General features: G+C 55.6%; 1 protein-coding gene across 3 annotated transcripts in view; it reads right to left on the bottom strand.

Annotated features, from left to right (window-relative positions):
* The window catches only part of NRXN2 (neurexin 2), a 153321-nt gene that overhangs the window by 13704 nt on the left and 124684 nt on the right, over positions 1-14933 (bottom strand). For 2 of the 3 annotated variants that reach the window (XM_030918581.1, XM_030918582.1), the window contains 4 exons: positions 10498-10669; positions 6604-6693; positions 2887-3212; positions 429-507 (listed from right to left, as the gene is read on the bottom strand). In XM_030918581.1, coding sequence (XP_030774441.1) covers positions 429-507; positions 2887-3212; positions 6604-6693; positions 10498-10669 — 667 coding nt within the window. The remainder of the gene's footprint in view (positions 1-428; positions 508-2886; positions 3213-6603; positions 6694-10497; positions 10670-14933) is intronic. The other variant, XM_030918583.1, reaches the window with a different exon arrangement.

A 14933-nucleotide genomic window follows, 5' to 3' on the forward strand; every position in this document is an offset into this window, starting at 1 on the left:
CCTCTACTAGTGGCCTAGAGAGCACTAGGCCTCAGGAGCAGGCGGGAGTTGTGATTCTGGACCCAAGAACTGATGGGAGTTGTAGTTCCTAAGCCATGTTACCCTCCCCCACCCCAGGGACTCATGGGAGCTGCAGTTACTCATCTTCTAGGGAAAAGTCTCCCTCCTTCTCTCCCAGCACCCCTTGGCTCTCAACCCCAGGATCCCAGGCTAAGGACCTCACTACCTCTGAGGGGCTGGGAACCAAAAGGCATCTTGCCAGAGAGCATCTGAGGGACTGGGAGGATGTTAGGCAAGGTGGAACTATCAGGGAAAGCTAAGGCCTGGCAGCAGGCCCTGGGGCTTGGGCCAGGTGGCAGGGACAGTCGCCCCCCTCCCAGTAGCGTCACAGAGGGCCCCGGGGCAGGGGAGGGGGGAAAGGCACTCACCAGTACTGGGCTCACACTCCTCCAGGTCCTCATCATCACTTGGACACTCAGCAGAAGCCACCAGGAGGTCATCTGTGTTCTGGGGGGCAAGAGAAGGGGTGGGGAAAGAGAGGTTCCAGGCAGGTCAGCAGATCCCATAGCTGCCACTTGAGGTGCACGGTGGTACACAGGATGCCCCTGGGCTGAGACTGACCAGCCTGGTCTGAGTCCCAGCCCTTCCATCTCTTGCTGGCTGACCTCAGGCCTCCACTTCCTCCTATGCACAGGGAACTTCCCAATAGCAGCCCTGCAGGTTTTCATGGCTTCCGAGGCCCAATGAAACAGCACATGTGGTGCTTTTTATTTCTGGGAAGTGAGGAGAGTGGACGCCAGACTTTGACCTGCAGGGCCTGGGCAAAAGGGTCTAGGATGCCTCAGGGAAGGGGTGCTGGGGAGGCAAGGCCCTACGGGGCGGAGCCTGCAGAGGCCAGCACAGGCAGAACAGGACCAGGCCCTGGAGGGGTTTCCTGGCTCCAGTTTCACCACCCATCACCCCTCATCTCTTTCCCAACCTCCTTTCCTGGAGCCTGAGAGAGCCCGGCTGCACACAATAACTAGGGCTGTGGTTGCCATGACAACAGGAGTCGACTTTGTCAGCATTTTCTCTCTTACTGATTGCAAAGAAAGAGAATCCCCAAGATGAGTGAGTGTAAGGAGGAGGGGGGTGCCCAGGGGTATGAGGGAGGAGACCCAAGAAGGGAAACCGAAAGTCCAGGCAGGAAAGGAGCCCGAGAAACTGCAGGAAGGGGAGGAGAGAGCTAGGCTGAACGACAAGGACAAGCAGGCTTGAAAGGGTCATAACCTGCCTCCTCCCAGCCCCTGATCTTCAGACTCAACAGCCCTCACTCACCCAAAGGCAAGGTGGTGCCTGGAGGACCCAGCTCCCTTCTGCATTCTTGCCCCCTCAGCACCAGCCTCCATCTTGGGCTTCCTCACCATAGCAGTGACTCTTGGGACCCCCACCTCTCTCTTCCACCAGGATGATCTGCCCATCACCCTCCCACTGAGACCAGACGGCCCCTCATCCCCTACGATTTGAAGGGCACTGGGCATGGTGGGTACCCAGCCTTGGGTACAGCCCAGACCTTTCCCCAAGGGGCTCCCTGCTCCCTAGGGGCAAAGTCTTCAGGTCCCCTCAGCTTTCTTGGCAGAGAGGAAGTGGGTACAGGCTTGTCTCTCTGATCTGGATGGCCCCACCTAGCCTAGTCCCAGGCTTCCTGCAGCACACACTGGCAGGGAGGAGGAGCCTTAAAGCATGGAGCCCACCCCTCAGAGGAGAAGCTGAAGACAGACTGGTGACAGAGGGAGGGGCACGTCCTCATGGCCACCCCCAGATCCTGCCCTCACCCTAGAAGGACAGAGAGTGCCTAACAGCCACAGGCTGCCAGACAGGATGATGGGGAGAGAAGGGGTGGCCAAAAAAGGCCTTCATGCCAGGTGTGAGCCCTCCCTGTGCTAAAGGTCAGAGCAGGCACTGGAGGCAACAACTAGAAAACAGCCTAGCCTGGGCTGCCTCAGGAAGTCACACAGGCAAGTCCTGCTCCAGCGGAGCCCCATTCCCCGTGTGCAGGCCCCTCCAGTCCTGCCCTATCACTAGGGCTTGACCTGACCCATAAAACACCTGAGCAGGTGGGGTGAGCTCCATGTGCTTCAAGGCCCCTCCTCCCCACCAGTCTGTGCTGCAGGCAGCCTGGGACTAGGCAGCTGGGGCCATCCAGATCAGCAGGTGGGGTGAGCACCAGGGAACTGTCTGCCCTGAGACTCCCTCAGACGCACAGACGGAGAGGACACTGAAGCTGCCCGAGTTGTGGTGCCTGCTCACAGTCACATAGAGAGGGCTTGTGAAGGCAATGAACTTGCAGCCAGGGCTTTCCCACTGCAGGGAACCCAGAAAACAAGGAGAGGCTCCTCCTAGCTTCCACCAGCCTCTGGAGAGCAGCTGCCCATGCCAGGTGACTGCACCCAGCCCTCCCATGCTGTCACCCCTGCCCACAGCAAGGCCAGCCTGGTACCATCCATCTCCCACTCTCTGCCCACACAGAACACTAGGCATGGCCTTCACTGGGGAAGCAGAAGGAGCCATCCCACTCTCACCCCGAGTCCAGACTTCACCTCTCTTAGGTAGGGTGGTCTTCTCTCATATAACTGGGCCATCAAACTCCTCCCCAACTCTGGGGATGGTCCCTCTAGAAATAGTGATCACCCCCACATCATGAGATGCCTGGTCATTAGGGTGAAGGCCACTTCCTGAAAGGTGACCTTGCCCATCACCATGGCAACAAAGTCAGAGACAGCAGCCTCCAGGATCCCAACAGACCTCTTAGACCCTCACTCTAGGCACCACTACTGTAGCTATGCAGATATCAGCTCCATCCCCACCTATCCCTGCCCTAATCCACCAGCCAGAGTGGGGCCTCACCTGGGTGGTGCTGTCCCTCAGTGTGGGGGAGCGGCCCCGGCGCGTGGTGGTAGTGGCCATGGTGGTGGTAGTCTCCATGATGGTGGTGGCCATGTCAGCCAGCAGGGTGGTAGCCGTGGTCTCCGCACTGAGCAGCACGGACGGCCCCTCCCCCACCAGGCGCAGGTGACCCTCGGTCCGCACATTGGGGTCGCTCTCGGCGGCCAGCGCCAGCACCTTGAGCCCATTGTAGTAGAGGCCGGACACCTGGCCCTGGAAGGGGCGGCCCTGATCCCGGCCCCCGATCTTGATGGCAGCCTGGCTGTTGAAGATGGTCAGCTGGCGGCCTTGGGGGAGGGGAGGGGGTGACAGAGAAGGGGCAGGCAGTGAGGGGAGACCAGGAAGGGAAGGAAGAAGAGAAGGAAGCCAAGGAGAGGAAAGAGGAATGGAGGAGGAAGCCAGTAAGGGAGGAGGGGACAGGGAGAAATGAGGAAGGGGCAAACAACCAAAGGAAAAGTCCTTGTCAGCCACAGCCCCTAGCCCAGCCAGGTGGGGACCCCAGAAGGGAAGGGCACCCAGGGCACACACGGGCTGGGGAAGACGAGCCCAGCCCCTCCTCCCCACCATGTGCAAGCCTTCCCACCTTCCCCATTCCCTCTCCTCTCCAGCTCCAAGGCCATCTCCCCTCTTCATCCTCTTCCCTCAGTCCATCCCCATCTTCTCCCTGTGCTTCCCCAAACATCCTGCCCCAGTGTCCAGCCCCGAGCCATGAAGCCATGGAGCCCCTGGAAGAGGCAGATAGAGGAGACACAGAGACAGAGACAGAGGCGGTAGCTGCCAGGCCAAGGTGGAGTCGGTGCGTGTGAGAACAGAGAAGGAGGTGAGACAGTGTGATGGTGTGTGGGAGCAGCAACCTGCCCAGGCTGACCTCCCGCCTATGACCAGGCCTTCTGACCCTTGGCCAGGATCCCCTCTCTTCTCCCGGACTGCCAAGGCCCACCACTGCCTGAGACCAGGCCCTGGTAAGCCAAGCCCTTCCTCCCCACCTGGACATGCAAGCACAGAAATGGAAAATGTTAAAGGGACCTTGCTTCGCTCACTGACAGCCAATATAACCCGCTCCAGCTCCAATCTCACCCCACACTCAGCAGTATGACACCTCAGAATTCCCAGCTGGGTGGGGTTGGGCTGTTCTGTTTGTTTTTAGTGGATCTGGGGGTCGGTTTAACCCTCTGAGTTTGTTGTTTTGGTTTGGTTTTTAGAAAAGTTGTTTATTATGTTTAAGTTTAGATTTAACTTTGGTTTTGGTGCTGCTTATTTTTGGGGGGGGAGGGGTTGGGCAGAGGGCCTACTACATTGCCCCATCTCCCCCGGAACCTTCAGCTGCTGGCACTGGGGGTTTTAGACCTGGCTTAGCCCTTGTTAGCCTCTGGTTAGTGCCTCGTTAAAGATCTGGTTTAGAGTTAGGTGCCTGTAAGCCTTGCTCCCAAAACCTGGGCTGAGGAGAGTCCAACTTGTGAAGCCCACAACCTCTTTGGAAACACAGGTTCTCTGGGACACCCAGGCCTCTGGGACATCCAAACATCCTTCCAGCATCTAGCCAATGATGGCCACTGGTGTGTCTCCCCAGTCCCCCACTCAGTCTTCCTTCCTCCTCCAGCACCCTCCCACTGCCCACTCAGGCAAGTATAGCCCCTGGACCAGCAACGCCCACTACCAGTGGCCAAGAGCCCAAGAGGCAGAGGGCCAGTGGTGGCAGCTCTGGGACAGGCCCTGGAATGCCAGACCCAGAGAGGCTCAGGAAGACCTCTGCATCCAAGTTTATCCCCAGACACAAGAATCATGAGGAAAACAAAGGAGACAAGGATCACAGTGGTCAAATGAGTTGGGGAAGCAAACATTTCACAATCAAACAGGTTTCTTTCTCCAAGAGCTTCTCAGAGTCTTTATTAAACTAATGCACATAGGCATCTCCAAGAGGAAGAAACAGGATTCAGCACTTCCCAAACTCGTTCTACCACAAATCTCTCTATTGTGAAGCATCTCATGGGACTGTTTCATAGGACATGCTTTGGAACTGGAAAATGGATTCATCCAATAAATATTTATTGAGCACCTACCATATGTCAGGCACTAACAATAAAATATGCCCTCCAAGCATCCCTAGACCTTGTTCTGGGGTACTTTCCTGATGTTTCTTTCCTCTCACCCTCATAACATGCCTGTGAGGTGGGCTGAGTAACCATCACTGTCCCATCTTACCAAGGAGAGAGCTGAGCCTCAGAAAGGGGAAGTACTTGGCTAAGACCACAAAAAAGCGAGTTCCTTCTTTCACACTTTGGGAACTATCTCTCTAGTCCAATCGGTTATTTTCTAGAAGAGGAAAGTCAGATCTAAGGAGAAGGGGAAGGAGGGTCCTGGCTTTCCTTCATCTAAACCACAATTCCTCCCCTACCCCCCAATAGGGCCTGTCCAACTCTCCCTGCTATTGGGGTCACAAGTTGTCCCAGCCTCAGCCCAGGCTGCTCCCTTGGCCTCTCTGATTCTGGAAGAGGGAGGTGGGTAATAGAGAGGAAGCCACAGTGTTAGCAAACTTGGTCCCTGTGGCCCCTGGCCCCATCCGCCAATGAACTCCTCAAAGGGTTAAAGTTCACCCCGCTGGAGAGAGCAGCCCAGTGTGGCTGGGGGCTGTAGGTTTTAGCGATGTCTGTTACAGTCCCTTTAACTTTTTGTCCTGTTATGGGTTTATCACATCTGGTTATCAACAGGTTTAGGCCCCACAAGCATGGGGGGCTAGAAGTTACATTTGGGGGTTTTAATTGGGGAAGGCCCCAGTGGACATTTAAAGCACAGTTATCAGCTGGTTAAGTGGAGGTTTAACAGTTCTACTCCCCCCCTAGAGTTTAGCCTTAGAGGTACAGAGCTCGCCCCCCCGCCCTCGCAAAAGAGAATGGGATGGATTTGCCCTTGGTCCCCAACTTCCCTTGGTGACAAGAAGCCTTCTCTATCACACCCAGCAACACCTCACCACACTCGGGCCTCACAGGGGCTTGCTCGGTCTTCCTCATCAGCCAAGCAGGAGTAGAAATCCCTGTGGGCCCACTACCTCCTGCCCCACCTCCCTTAGTCTCTCCTCAACTTCTTAGAGGCCTTCTGGACTAAGTTGGGCCTGTTCCAGAGACAGCAGCCCCACAGCACTCTCTTTGGGGACCTTCCAGTAGGATCTGAGGCCCCCACTCTTCTCTCTTCTCATATGGCTCTGGTGAAGCCTTCCTCACTCTCCTCAGGTCAGCCTTCCTGCTTCCCAAAGGCTTCCTGCCTCTGCACGCTCTGTAGCCCTCCGTTGGCCCTTTACCAAGCCTCCGAGATGATTCTGGGCAGAGGGAACCTACCTACAACCTGCATTCCCAGGCTGCTTGTGATTTACTGCCGGGATCGCAGTGGGGAGCTCCCATGGTAGGGATCTTGTGGATCACCCTAGTTGATCCCAGGTTTAGAACAAGACTCCCCCTACTTCTAAGGAAAAACCCCACTCCTACCCCAAAAACCACCACTCTGAAATGCACAGGCAGACCCTTGACTCCAAAGGGGAAGGGAGCATTCTGGCTAGCCAACTGTCCCTTCACTTGGGGGTGGGCGTTGGTGAAGGCATGGAGGGGGAAAGAGAGAGCTCTGCACCTTTAAGATAGTGTTTTTAAAGTTAATTAATTAATTAATTAATTAATTCTGGTTAATTACCTTTGTCGAGCAGCCACTCATCTACTACTCGACCAAGCCGGTAGGGGATTCTCTGTCTAGCAATCGCCAGGCGCTCGTTATCAAAGTTTCCTTGGAAAAGTTTAGAAAGACAGTAGGTTTCTCAGGCGGCGAAGTCCAAAGGAGTTAGAAAAGTAATTATGCAATCCTCAGGAGACTCAGAGTAAGCAGCAACATCCACAGAAAGAGGGGAAGGGAGAAAAAGAAACGCTGGGCCCCTCTTCTCCCTCGACCCCCTCCCTAGGCTCTGGTTCAGAGCCAGCCCCACCCTGGGGGCAGGAGCAACCCAAAGCAAAAGAGATGAGAAAAGAAGAAAAGGGACACAAAAGAAAGGGAGCTGGAAGGTCAAAGGTCAGAGGTTAAACAGGTTTATCTGTGGTTAAGCTGCTGTGGCCCCCTTCCTTCCCCATCCCAAAGTGGGGGGGCGGGCAGGGGAGGGGCATTTAGCAGGTTTAAGTTGGGGGTGGGAGGCATCAGTGACCCAGCTGGTTCCTGCGTTTAGAGGGCGGTTTAGAAGTGGGAGGGATGGGTTAAGCGGGGTTTATGCGGCATTTAGGGGGCCACCCAGCACGCGCATTGAACAGTGAGATTTAAACCACTTCTCCAGGCCACCTCAACTCCCTTTGCCTTCGTGCTCCACTCCCAGCTTCCCCTCAATTTCCACCTCATACCACATCCCTGACCCCACCACCACCTTCCCCCTTAAGTCCCTCCTGCTCCCAACCCCACCACTGCACTCCCTGCAAGTCCTCCTCACCCTGGTCAGGGCTCCCATTCTACCCAGCAGCCACTACAGGTGTGGTGTGGGAGCTGGATCATCATCTAGCAGCCCCCTTCCCCTTCTCACCTTCTCTTTGGCCCCTTTTTCCTCCCGTGCAGACACTCCCCCGCCGCCCTCCTCTGCACCCTTCTCTGCCCCGAATGCACCTTGACCATTTTCTGCTCAGAGCCCAGTCTCCTCTCCTTGCTGTCTCAGGACCTTATCTTGCTCACCCTGCCAGGCCCTCAGCCTTTCTTTTCCAGGCTCCTCCCCCCAGTTCCAACCCTCATCTCTTCTCCAAGCTTGGCTGTCCATCGGGATACCCACCTGTTCCTCTCTCCGCTCACCAATCTCCAGCCCCTGGAGACTGGGAAGGGGAAAAATGTGTGTGAATGTGTGTGTGCACACAAGCCTATGTGGAAAGGGGTTCATCAGTGCGCCTGAGAGGATCTGTGCTCCTCTGTGAGCTGTGGGTGATCCCAGTCTGCAGCAGTGGAAAGGGAACTGATTTCCATTGAGAATCTGGCCACTCCTCCCATTTAAGCCACTGACAAACTATTCAGTGCACACTGGTGGGGCCAGGGGGCTTTTCCTGTCATCTCTCACTGCACAGCTGCGCTTACCTGCCCAGAGACCTGGGCCTGGGCCTGCCTATGTACACCTCCCATGAAGGTGCACATGACATGTTCATATGGGTATGGACGGTGCCTCCTTAGGTGCTTATGAGGCAAGGAGATTCTGCTTTCCCTATAGATTCAGGACATTTGTGTTTAAATTAAAAACAGATCATTCAATCCTGTGTGTGTGTCTCCAAAAGGAAGAGAAGAATGTACATCTGCCTGGAGGGAGGCTGAGTTTATAAAAATTCTAACAAAAGGCCTATTTATTGAGCACCTTTGCTATGCCATGTCATTCTAGTGTTTAATGACATTCTCACAGTATTGCTATGAGGTAAGTATTGTCACCTTTCAGAGGTAGAAACTGAGATTCAGAGAGGCTAGATGACTTGTCCCACACTTGCCAGTGGGAGATCCAGGATTAAAACCCAGGTCCTTCTGACTCAGAATCCATGGGCTGTGTCTCTGTGCTCTCAAAGAGTCAGAGGGTCTCCCCTCTCTGGGCCCATGCATACTGCTGATCTGACCTGCTGGTATTGCTCAGGATCTGCCCTCAGTACACAAAGGCAACCACCAGGCCCTCATGTTACTCCCCTTTACAGGCATGGGGCACCCAGCAGCCTTTCCTCACCCCTAGTCAGGGGTCCCTGAGGAGAGGAGAGCAGGAATATTTCTTCCATCCTGACTGGTGGCCTGCTGGGCCCCAAGGGGAGAAGCTCTAGATCCAAGTCCTGGCTTGACATGGTGAGGCCTTCATGCTTCTGAGCCCAGCCCTGTCCAGCACAGGCCAATGTCATCACTGCTACAAAGGTTGCCCTAGTGTGTGTGCATTGGAGAATGAGAGAAGTCTGCTGCCCACAGGGATCATGCCTACGCAGCCAGAGCTGTCAGTGTTGACTTGTTGCGGGGCGTGGAGGGTAAGTGGAATTTAGTGTAGGAGGGTTGGTGGGTCTTGAGTGTCCCTACATGTACCCAGGGCCTTGATGTAGGCTGGCATCCCTCTGCAGAGCTGTTTTTTCATGTGTCTGTCTGACCATATGAATGTGTGCAGTTGTCCATATGTCTAAGGTTGACCTGTGTGTACATCAGCCTCTGTATGTATTAGGGGGCCACGTGGCCTCTTTATCTCCAGGGACTTTCCAGAAATGTCTGGGTACAAGCCTGCATAACTGGTGTCATAAGCCTGTACTGGCATCTTTACTCCAGCATAGGTGAGCCCATGAAGGTTTACACATTGGCCTTTTGCCCCTGCCCCTCGCAGTCAGCATGGGGCAGCCTCTCTGCCTCAGCCTGGCTATCTCTCCGCCTGGGAAAGTGATGGAGGTCGCAGATGCTCACTCCACTTCTCAGTCAGGCCCTGACTGCAATGTCGCTCAGACAGTATCTCAGCATCTCTGTGTTTCTGCAGTTTTCCCTGTAGTGTTTCTGTTTCCCCTCCCTCTTTATCTCCCATGGTGGGGCTCTCCTCTGCTCCCTTCCAAGGCTCTGTCCACCTCTTCTCTCCCTGGGCCTGCATGTCAGCATCTCCATCTATCTCTCCGCATCTCTCCTCGTCTTTGCATATAGTTCAGTACTATCTCCGTATCTTTCCATTGCTTCCCCTCCGGTTTCCTCTCATTCTGAGGCTCTGTCTCTGCCTCCCTCAACATCTTTCAGTCTCTGCCTCCTCATTTCCCCCATGTCCTCATCTCTGTCCCTCTCCTGCACTCCTCAGACCTTGGTTTGTCCTTGGCCACCACAGCTGTCACCCTGTTGAACTTGGTCTGTTTGCATTCTCAAGGCTCCCTGCAAGCAGGGACTGAGTCCCCAGGACCTAGCACAAGCCCTGATGCCTAAATAGGTTGTCAACAAAGGTTGTTGAATGCACATGACCCTGTGTTTCATTTTTGTTGTCACTTGTCTCTCCCTTCCTTTCACCATGTCCCTCACTGCCTTGGACACTGGGGGTCCTTCACTCTGAGTCTCCGTGGCTACTTCTCTTCCTTCGCTAGATCTCCTAAGTGGATCTCTGACTTGCTCTTTATAAGGACCTTGGTTCTTTCCTTGGCTCTGCCCTTGGTAACAGCCCTGTCTCCTTGCCAAGACACATTTTATGTTACTTCTGGATTTTCTCTCCTGTTTCCGCATCTGTCGCCCTCATTTCTGAACTCAGCCTTTCCTCAATCGCATCAGATTCTCCTCACCTCTACCCTCCCTCCTCTTCTCCCCCCACCCCCAAACAGGACCCTAGCCTTGCAGCCTTCCCAGCTTAGCCCTGCACCCTCCCCTATAGGGGGCGCATTCGCACCACCAAGGTCTCGCCCCGCCCCCACAAATCCCGACTTTTCCTAGCCACGCCCCTGCCTTAGTCCCGCCTCGCAAGCTTCATCTCTCCAGTAGCCCCGCACCGCCCCAGAGCCGCTTGGCCCCGCCCCAGTGCGGCCGCACTCATATCAAAGGCCGCCACCCGCCCCGCCCCGCCCCGCCACCGCGCCTCCTCCGCGGGCCCGCGCCGCCTACCTGCCGGGTACCGCTCGTTGACCGGCCAGCTGTCCACCTGCAGGGTGGCGTTTCCGCCGCTTCGAGTGAAGCGCACTACGTGGTATTTGCCGTCGCTTACGATGGCGTTGGGCTCGTCGATGGTAATGTCGTCCGTGCCCACGTTAAAGATCACCCCCACGGTGCCCTGGTCCTGGGGACAGGGAGGTGGAGGTCAGCCATCAGAGGGAGCAACCATTCATCCCTTGCAGTGGCTACTCCTGTGGCCACCACTAGCCCAGCTCCGCAGCACTTTACAGCTTTACAAGTCACGTTTCCCACGTCTCAACCACTGGAGGAGGTGGGCAGGCTTGCTACCCTTCCCCACATGCAAGGGAGTAACCTGAGGCTGGAGGTGGGGGCAGACACTGTGGGGTGCAGATCCTGGGCCTGAAGCGCCTTAGACTAACCACTCCTGTCTCTTGCCTTTTGGTTTGTCCTGGATATTCACAAATATTCATAGAGCACCTACTCTGTGCAAGGACCACTGGGCCCAGACAGGGGTGATTAGGCCAAGCTGGGGACCAGCTGGGGGTATAGAGGGCAGAGGCCTCCCTAAGGCAAGACCAGCAGATAAGTCCACGGAAGCTGGCCTCTGCCAAAGGAAGGTCTGATCCCCAGCCCCTCCCCAGTCCCCAGCCTCCAGCCTCTCCTCCCCAGTATGCTCTGCACCAGGCAGGCCCCCAGGGTGCTCCCACCCACACCAGGGCATTAGCATGCCTCTCCTGGCAGCCTCTCAGGCCCAAAGTAGGTCAGGCTCTGAGTATGGGGGTGGCCCCTCTGCAGCCATGGGGGTAGAGGTTGGAGGTGTGGACTGTGTGTATGGTGGGATGGACACCAGAAGAGTTGATGGACAAACTATGCTAGACTGACCAAGAAAGGGGATCGTGGGGGTGTTGGGGTAGGGACTGGAGCTAGGGGCTGGGGAAGGACAGGCAGAGTACAGACAGGGACAGAGGCCTGGGGAAGGGGAGAAAGAGCCTAAGCAATCTCTGGGACCCAGGCCCATGGTACACCCTGCAAAGGCAACCCAGGATCAGCCCAGGAAGAGTTCTGCCTGTGGTGCTAGAGTGAGAGGGAGGGCTTCACTGAAACCTAAATCATGCCAGGCCCTGTGTGGGTACTGTACATGCATGCTCTCTTCCCCACACCAACCCGCTGAAGAAGCTCATAGCTCCCCATTTCATCAAGAAAGAGACTGAGGCTCAACATAGTTAAATAACATCTCAAAATCTTGCAGCTCATGAGAAGGAAGCCCAGATTTGAACCCCAGCTAGTCTGACTTCAAAGCCAGTGTTCTCTCTTTTTGCCCACCAGCCTAAGAAGATCCTGACTCAAAGAGGTAGGGGTGTGGGATGATCCAAGAGGCTGCTGAGGCCAACCTACCTTCAAGAGCAAAGGCACCTAACCAAGCCAATGAAGGCCCACCGGGCACTAAGCCTGAGCCCCTGTTTCATTTCCCTGCACCTCCCAGCAGCACTCCTGAATGCGGTCTCAGCTCTCCTCCCACAGGGAACAGACGCTCACACAGTTTCACTCAGACCCCCTGGCTCACACACTCTCAGGCACCCAGTCCATCATCATAGAAACACACTACACTCTTGGGATCTTCTTGAAAGACTGCCCCATGACCTGGACATGTGGAACATTCAGCTGCCACCTCCTTCCTGCATCTAGCAGAGCCGAGAGGCTTGGTGGCACTGGGGGTGTTGGCAGGGGTGGCTCACAGATGGGGCAAGGGTTAGGGTTTGGCAGAGAAAGTTGGGGGACAAGGTTTGCAGCTGTGGCTCAGAAGACCCATGTCCTATCCCTTCCCACCTGTGGGGTCCAGTTGTCTCCTTCTCAGAACCTGGGAAAACCACATACATATATGCATGCATGCACGTTAACACACACATGCATGCACACAGTCATACATGCATGCAGCCTCTCTCCTCAGATGCAGTAAAGCAGGGAAACTGAGGCTGGGCTTGCCTAAAAAGAGTATTAGCAAGCCCCACCCATCCACCACCCACAGACTGACAACATCCCCAGGGAGACGGGCTGATCATCTGCTCCCCACACACGGGAAGGGAACAGTCGATCCTCCTCGGTACTATTGTTAGTAATAATATCACCCAGAATAGTATCAGCTCCCTGGATTCCTCTGAGGATTTCTCCCCACAGGCTCAGCCCAGGCAGTGATGGTGGTCAAGGAGCACATGCGGTCTGGGAGCCAGGCTGGCAGAGAGCCGGCCAGGGAGCTGGGAGGCAGGACACCTGGGTTTCCTAGGAGGCAGTCAAGCTCAGGGCCCTGCACTCCAGGGGAGAGGCAGCTCCCCAGAGCCTCTCCCAGTGTGAAGTCAGTTGTCACTTCTGTTAAAGTCATTAATTCCTAATTCCCCAATTACCTCATTAGGCGGCGGTGGGGAGAACGCAGCCGCTCCTACAGCAAATAATTATGGGAGTCAAAATTAATTTGGCAAAGTGGAGCGACGCTTTATTAGAAACGTCAAATTGCTTTTCTCTTATTTTGCTGCCGCCTCCCCACTCTCTGAGAGCTGCTACTGACGCTGTAGTGGGAGCTGATGTGTCACCAGGGAAGGAAGGGGTTTGGGGGCTGCCCCCAGGGGCCCTCAGCCCATCTGGTGCCCAACTCGCACCTCATGGCTGGCTCCTCTCATGGACCCTCACCCTTGCCAGGCCTCTCCACCCTCGGGCAGACTCCCATCTTCCCTGCCCTCTGTAGTACCCGGCACCAGTACTTGTTCCTCCATAGCCTTGCACCAGTAAGGCCTGTGCCCAACTGTTGGGAGGGAAAAGGAGGAAATCCCTTCTCCTCACACTCTGATCCCCCTACCTTTTCTCCTCAGTAGGGAGCCCTGTGCCCTAACCTAACAGGCACAGAGGTACACAGTCCTGCCCAGGTAGCTGATCAGAGATGGTCAGGATACTAGCTAACACAGTATGCTCCCTACGTGCTTCACATACGTGATCTCCTTCAACCTCCCAACATCCCTCTGTCCTCTTCCTATGCCACTCCATAGATGGGCGAACTGAGGCTCAGACAGCTGTGGTGACTTGCACAAAGACAGCAAGGAAGTGGCAAGCCATGCAGAGCTTCGCATGAGGGAGAAGAGAGAGAAGGAGAAGCCCTCACTCACAGAGGACACAGGGAAACCCAGTCACATCCCACCACCCAGAAAGGCTACTGAAACAACTGCAAACACCACTCCATGGGGAAATACACATCTATAGATACACTCCATCAGAAATCACGATACCCAGTCTGTCTTCATCCCCCACTGTCACAGCCGTCACTCCTGACACACATCACGGTGCATCCAGTCCCACACTGTCGTCTACAGCCACACTGTCTCTCGCTTGCCGGGTGCCTCTCACCGTTCTAGATAACTGCCTGTTCTGTTGACACAGGTACAGAACTTCCAGGCCTCTTCTTGGGCCTGACTGCTGTCCTGCTTGCTAGTCCTCCTTCTGCACCCCTTCCTCATCCACTGCCACTTCCACCCCAGCTCTGCTCTGCCTACAGGAAGTCTCCCCTCATGCTCCTTCCTTCACGCCCTGGTGTTGGGATGGTGTGGGGTGGGGTGCAGGCCTGGGATGCTTAAAAGCTATTGTGTAATGAAGGCCAGTGGCTGCATTCCCAAGCAGATGTGGAGAAATCAAAGCCCAAACAAGCCTCTCCCCTGGCTTCTTCTCTCCCCTTCCAACTAACTATGCCCTCCTGAAAGCCAGGGGCCCCTCACCCAGAGCTTTCCAGCCCACAGAGCCTGGCCAGCCTGCCTGATCCCCACAGCACAGGGGTCCGGGCCAGGGTGAGCATGTGAAATACAGGCAGGGAAACAAGGTGTCAGAACATTCTGTTAGGGGTCAGAATGTACAGATGAAGACTGAGGGCAGAGGCTCGGGATTGAGGACTGTGAGGAGGGGTCAGGGGAGAGGCTGAGACCAGAAATGAAATGGAGCAATACCAGAGGTCATAGGGAAGGGTGTAGGGCAGAGCCAGAGATGGGGGAAAGGGCAGGAAAGAAAAGGGGCCACTTGCAGACTAGAGTTCGACAGGACTCAAAACGGTGAGTCAAGGAGCTGCATATATGGTAGGAGGCCCAGAGGGAGACCCTGGGAATGAACCAAGGTCAAGGTGGGGAGCAGACACAGGGAGGGGCTAGGGCCACAGGTGGAGCTGAGCAGAGAAAGGCAGAGCAAGGTGGGAGCCGAGGTCAGGGTGGGGATGTGGGGCTGGGCCAAGGGGTTAGTGAGGAGTGAACCTGGCTAGAGAGGCAGTAAGGGAGACAGGGTAAGGAGGCTGCTGGGAGGGCAAAGGGGCAGAATCCAGAGGCAAAATGAAGCTGCAAGGGTGGGCTGCCCTGGGGCAGGTAGGTATGAAGGAGGGGCAAGAACAGGTGCTGGACACAGTG

Source organism: Rhinopithecus roxellana, chromosome 15, assembly GCF_007565055.1.
Source record: "Rhinopithecus roxellana isolate Shanxi Qingling chromosome 15, ASM756505v1, whole genome shotgun sequence".
Classification (NCBI taxonomy): Eukaryota; Metazoa; Chordata; class Mammalia; order Primates; family Cercopithecidae; genus Rhinopithecus; species Rhinopithecus roxellana.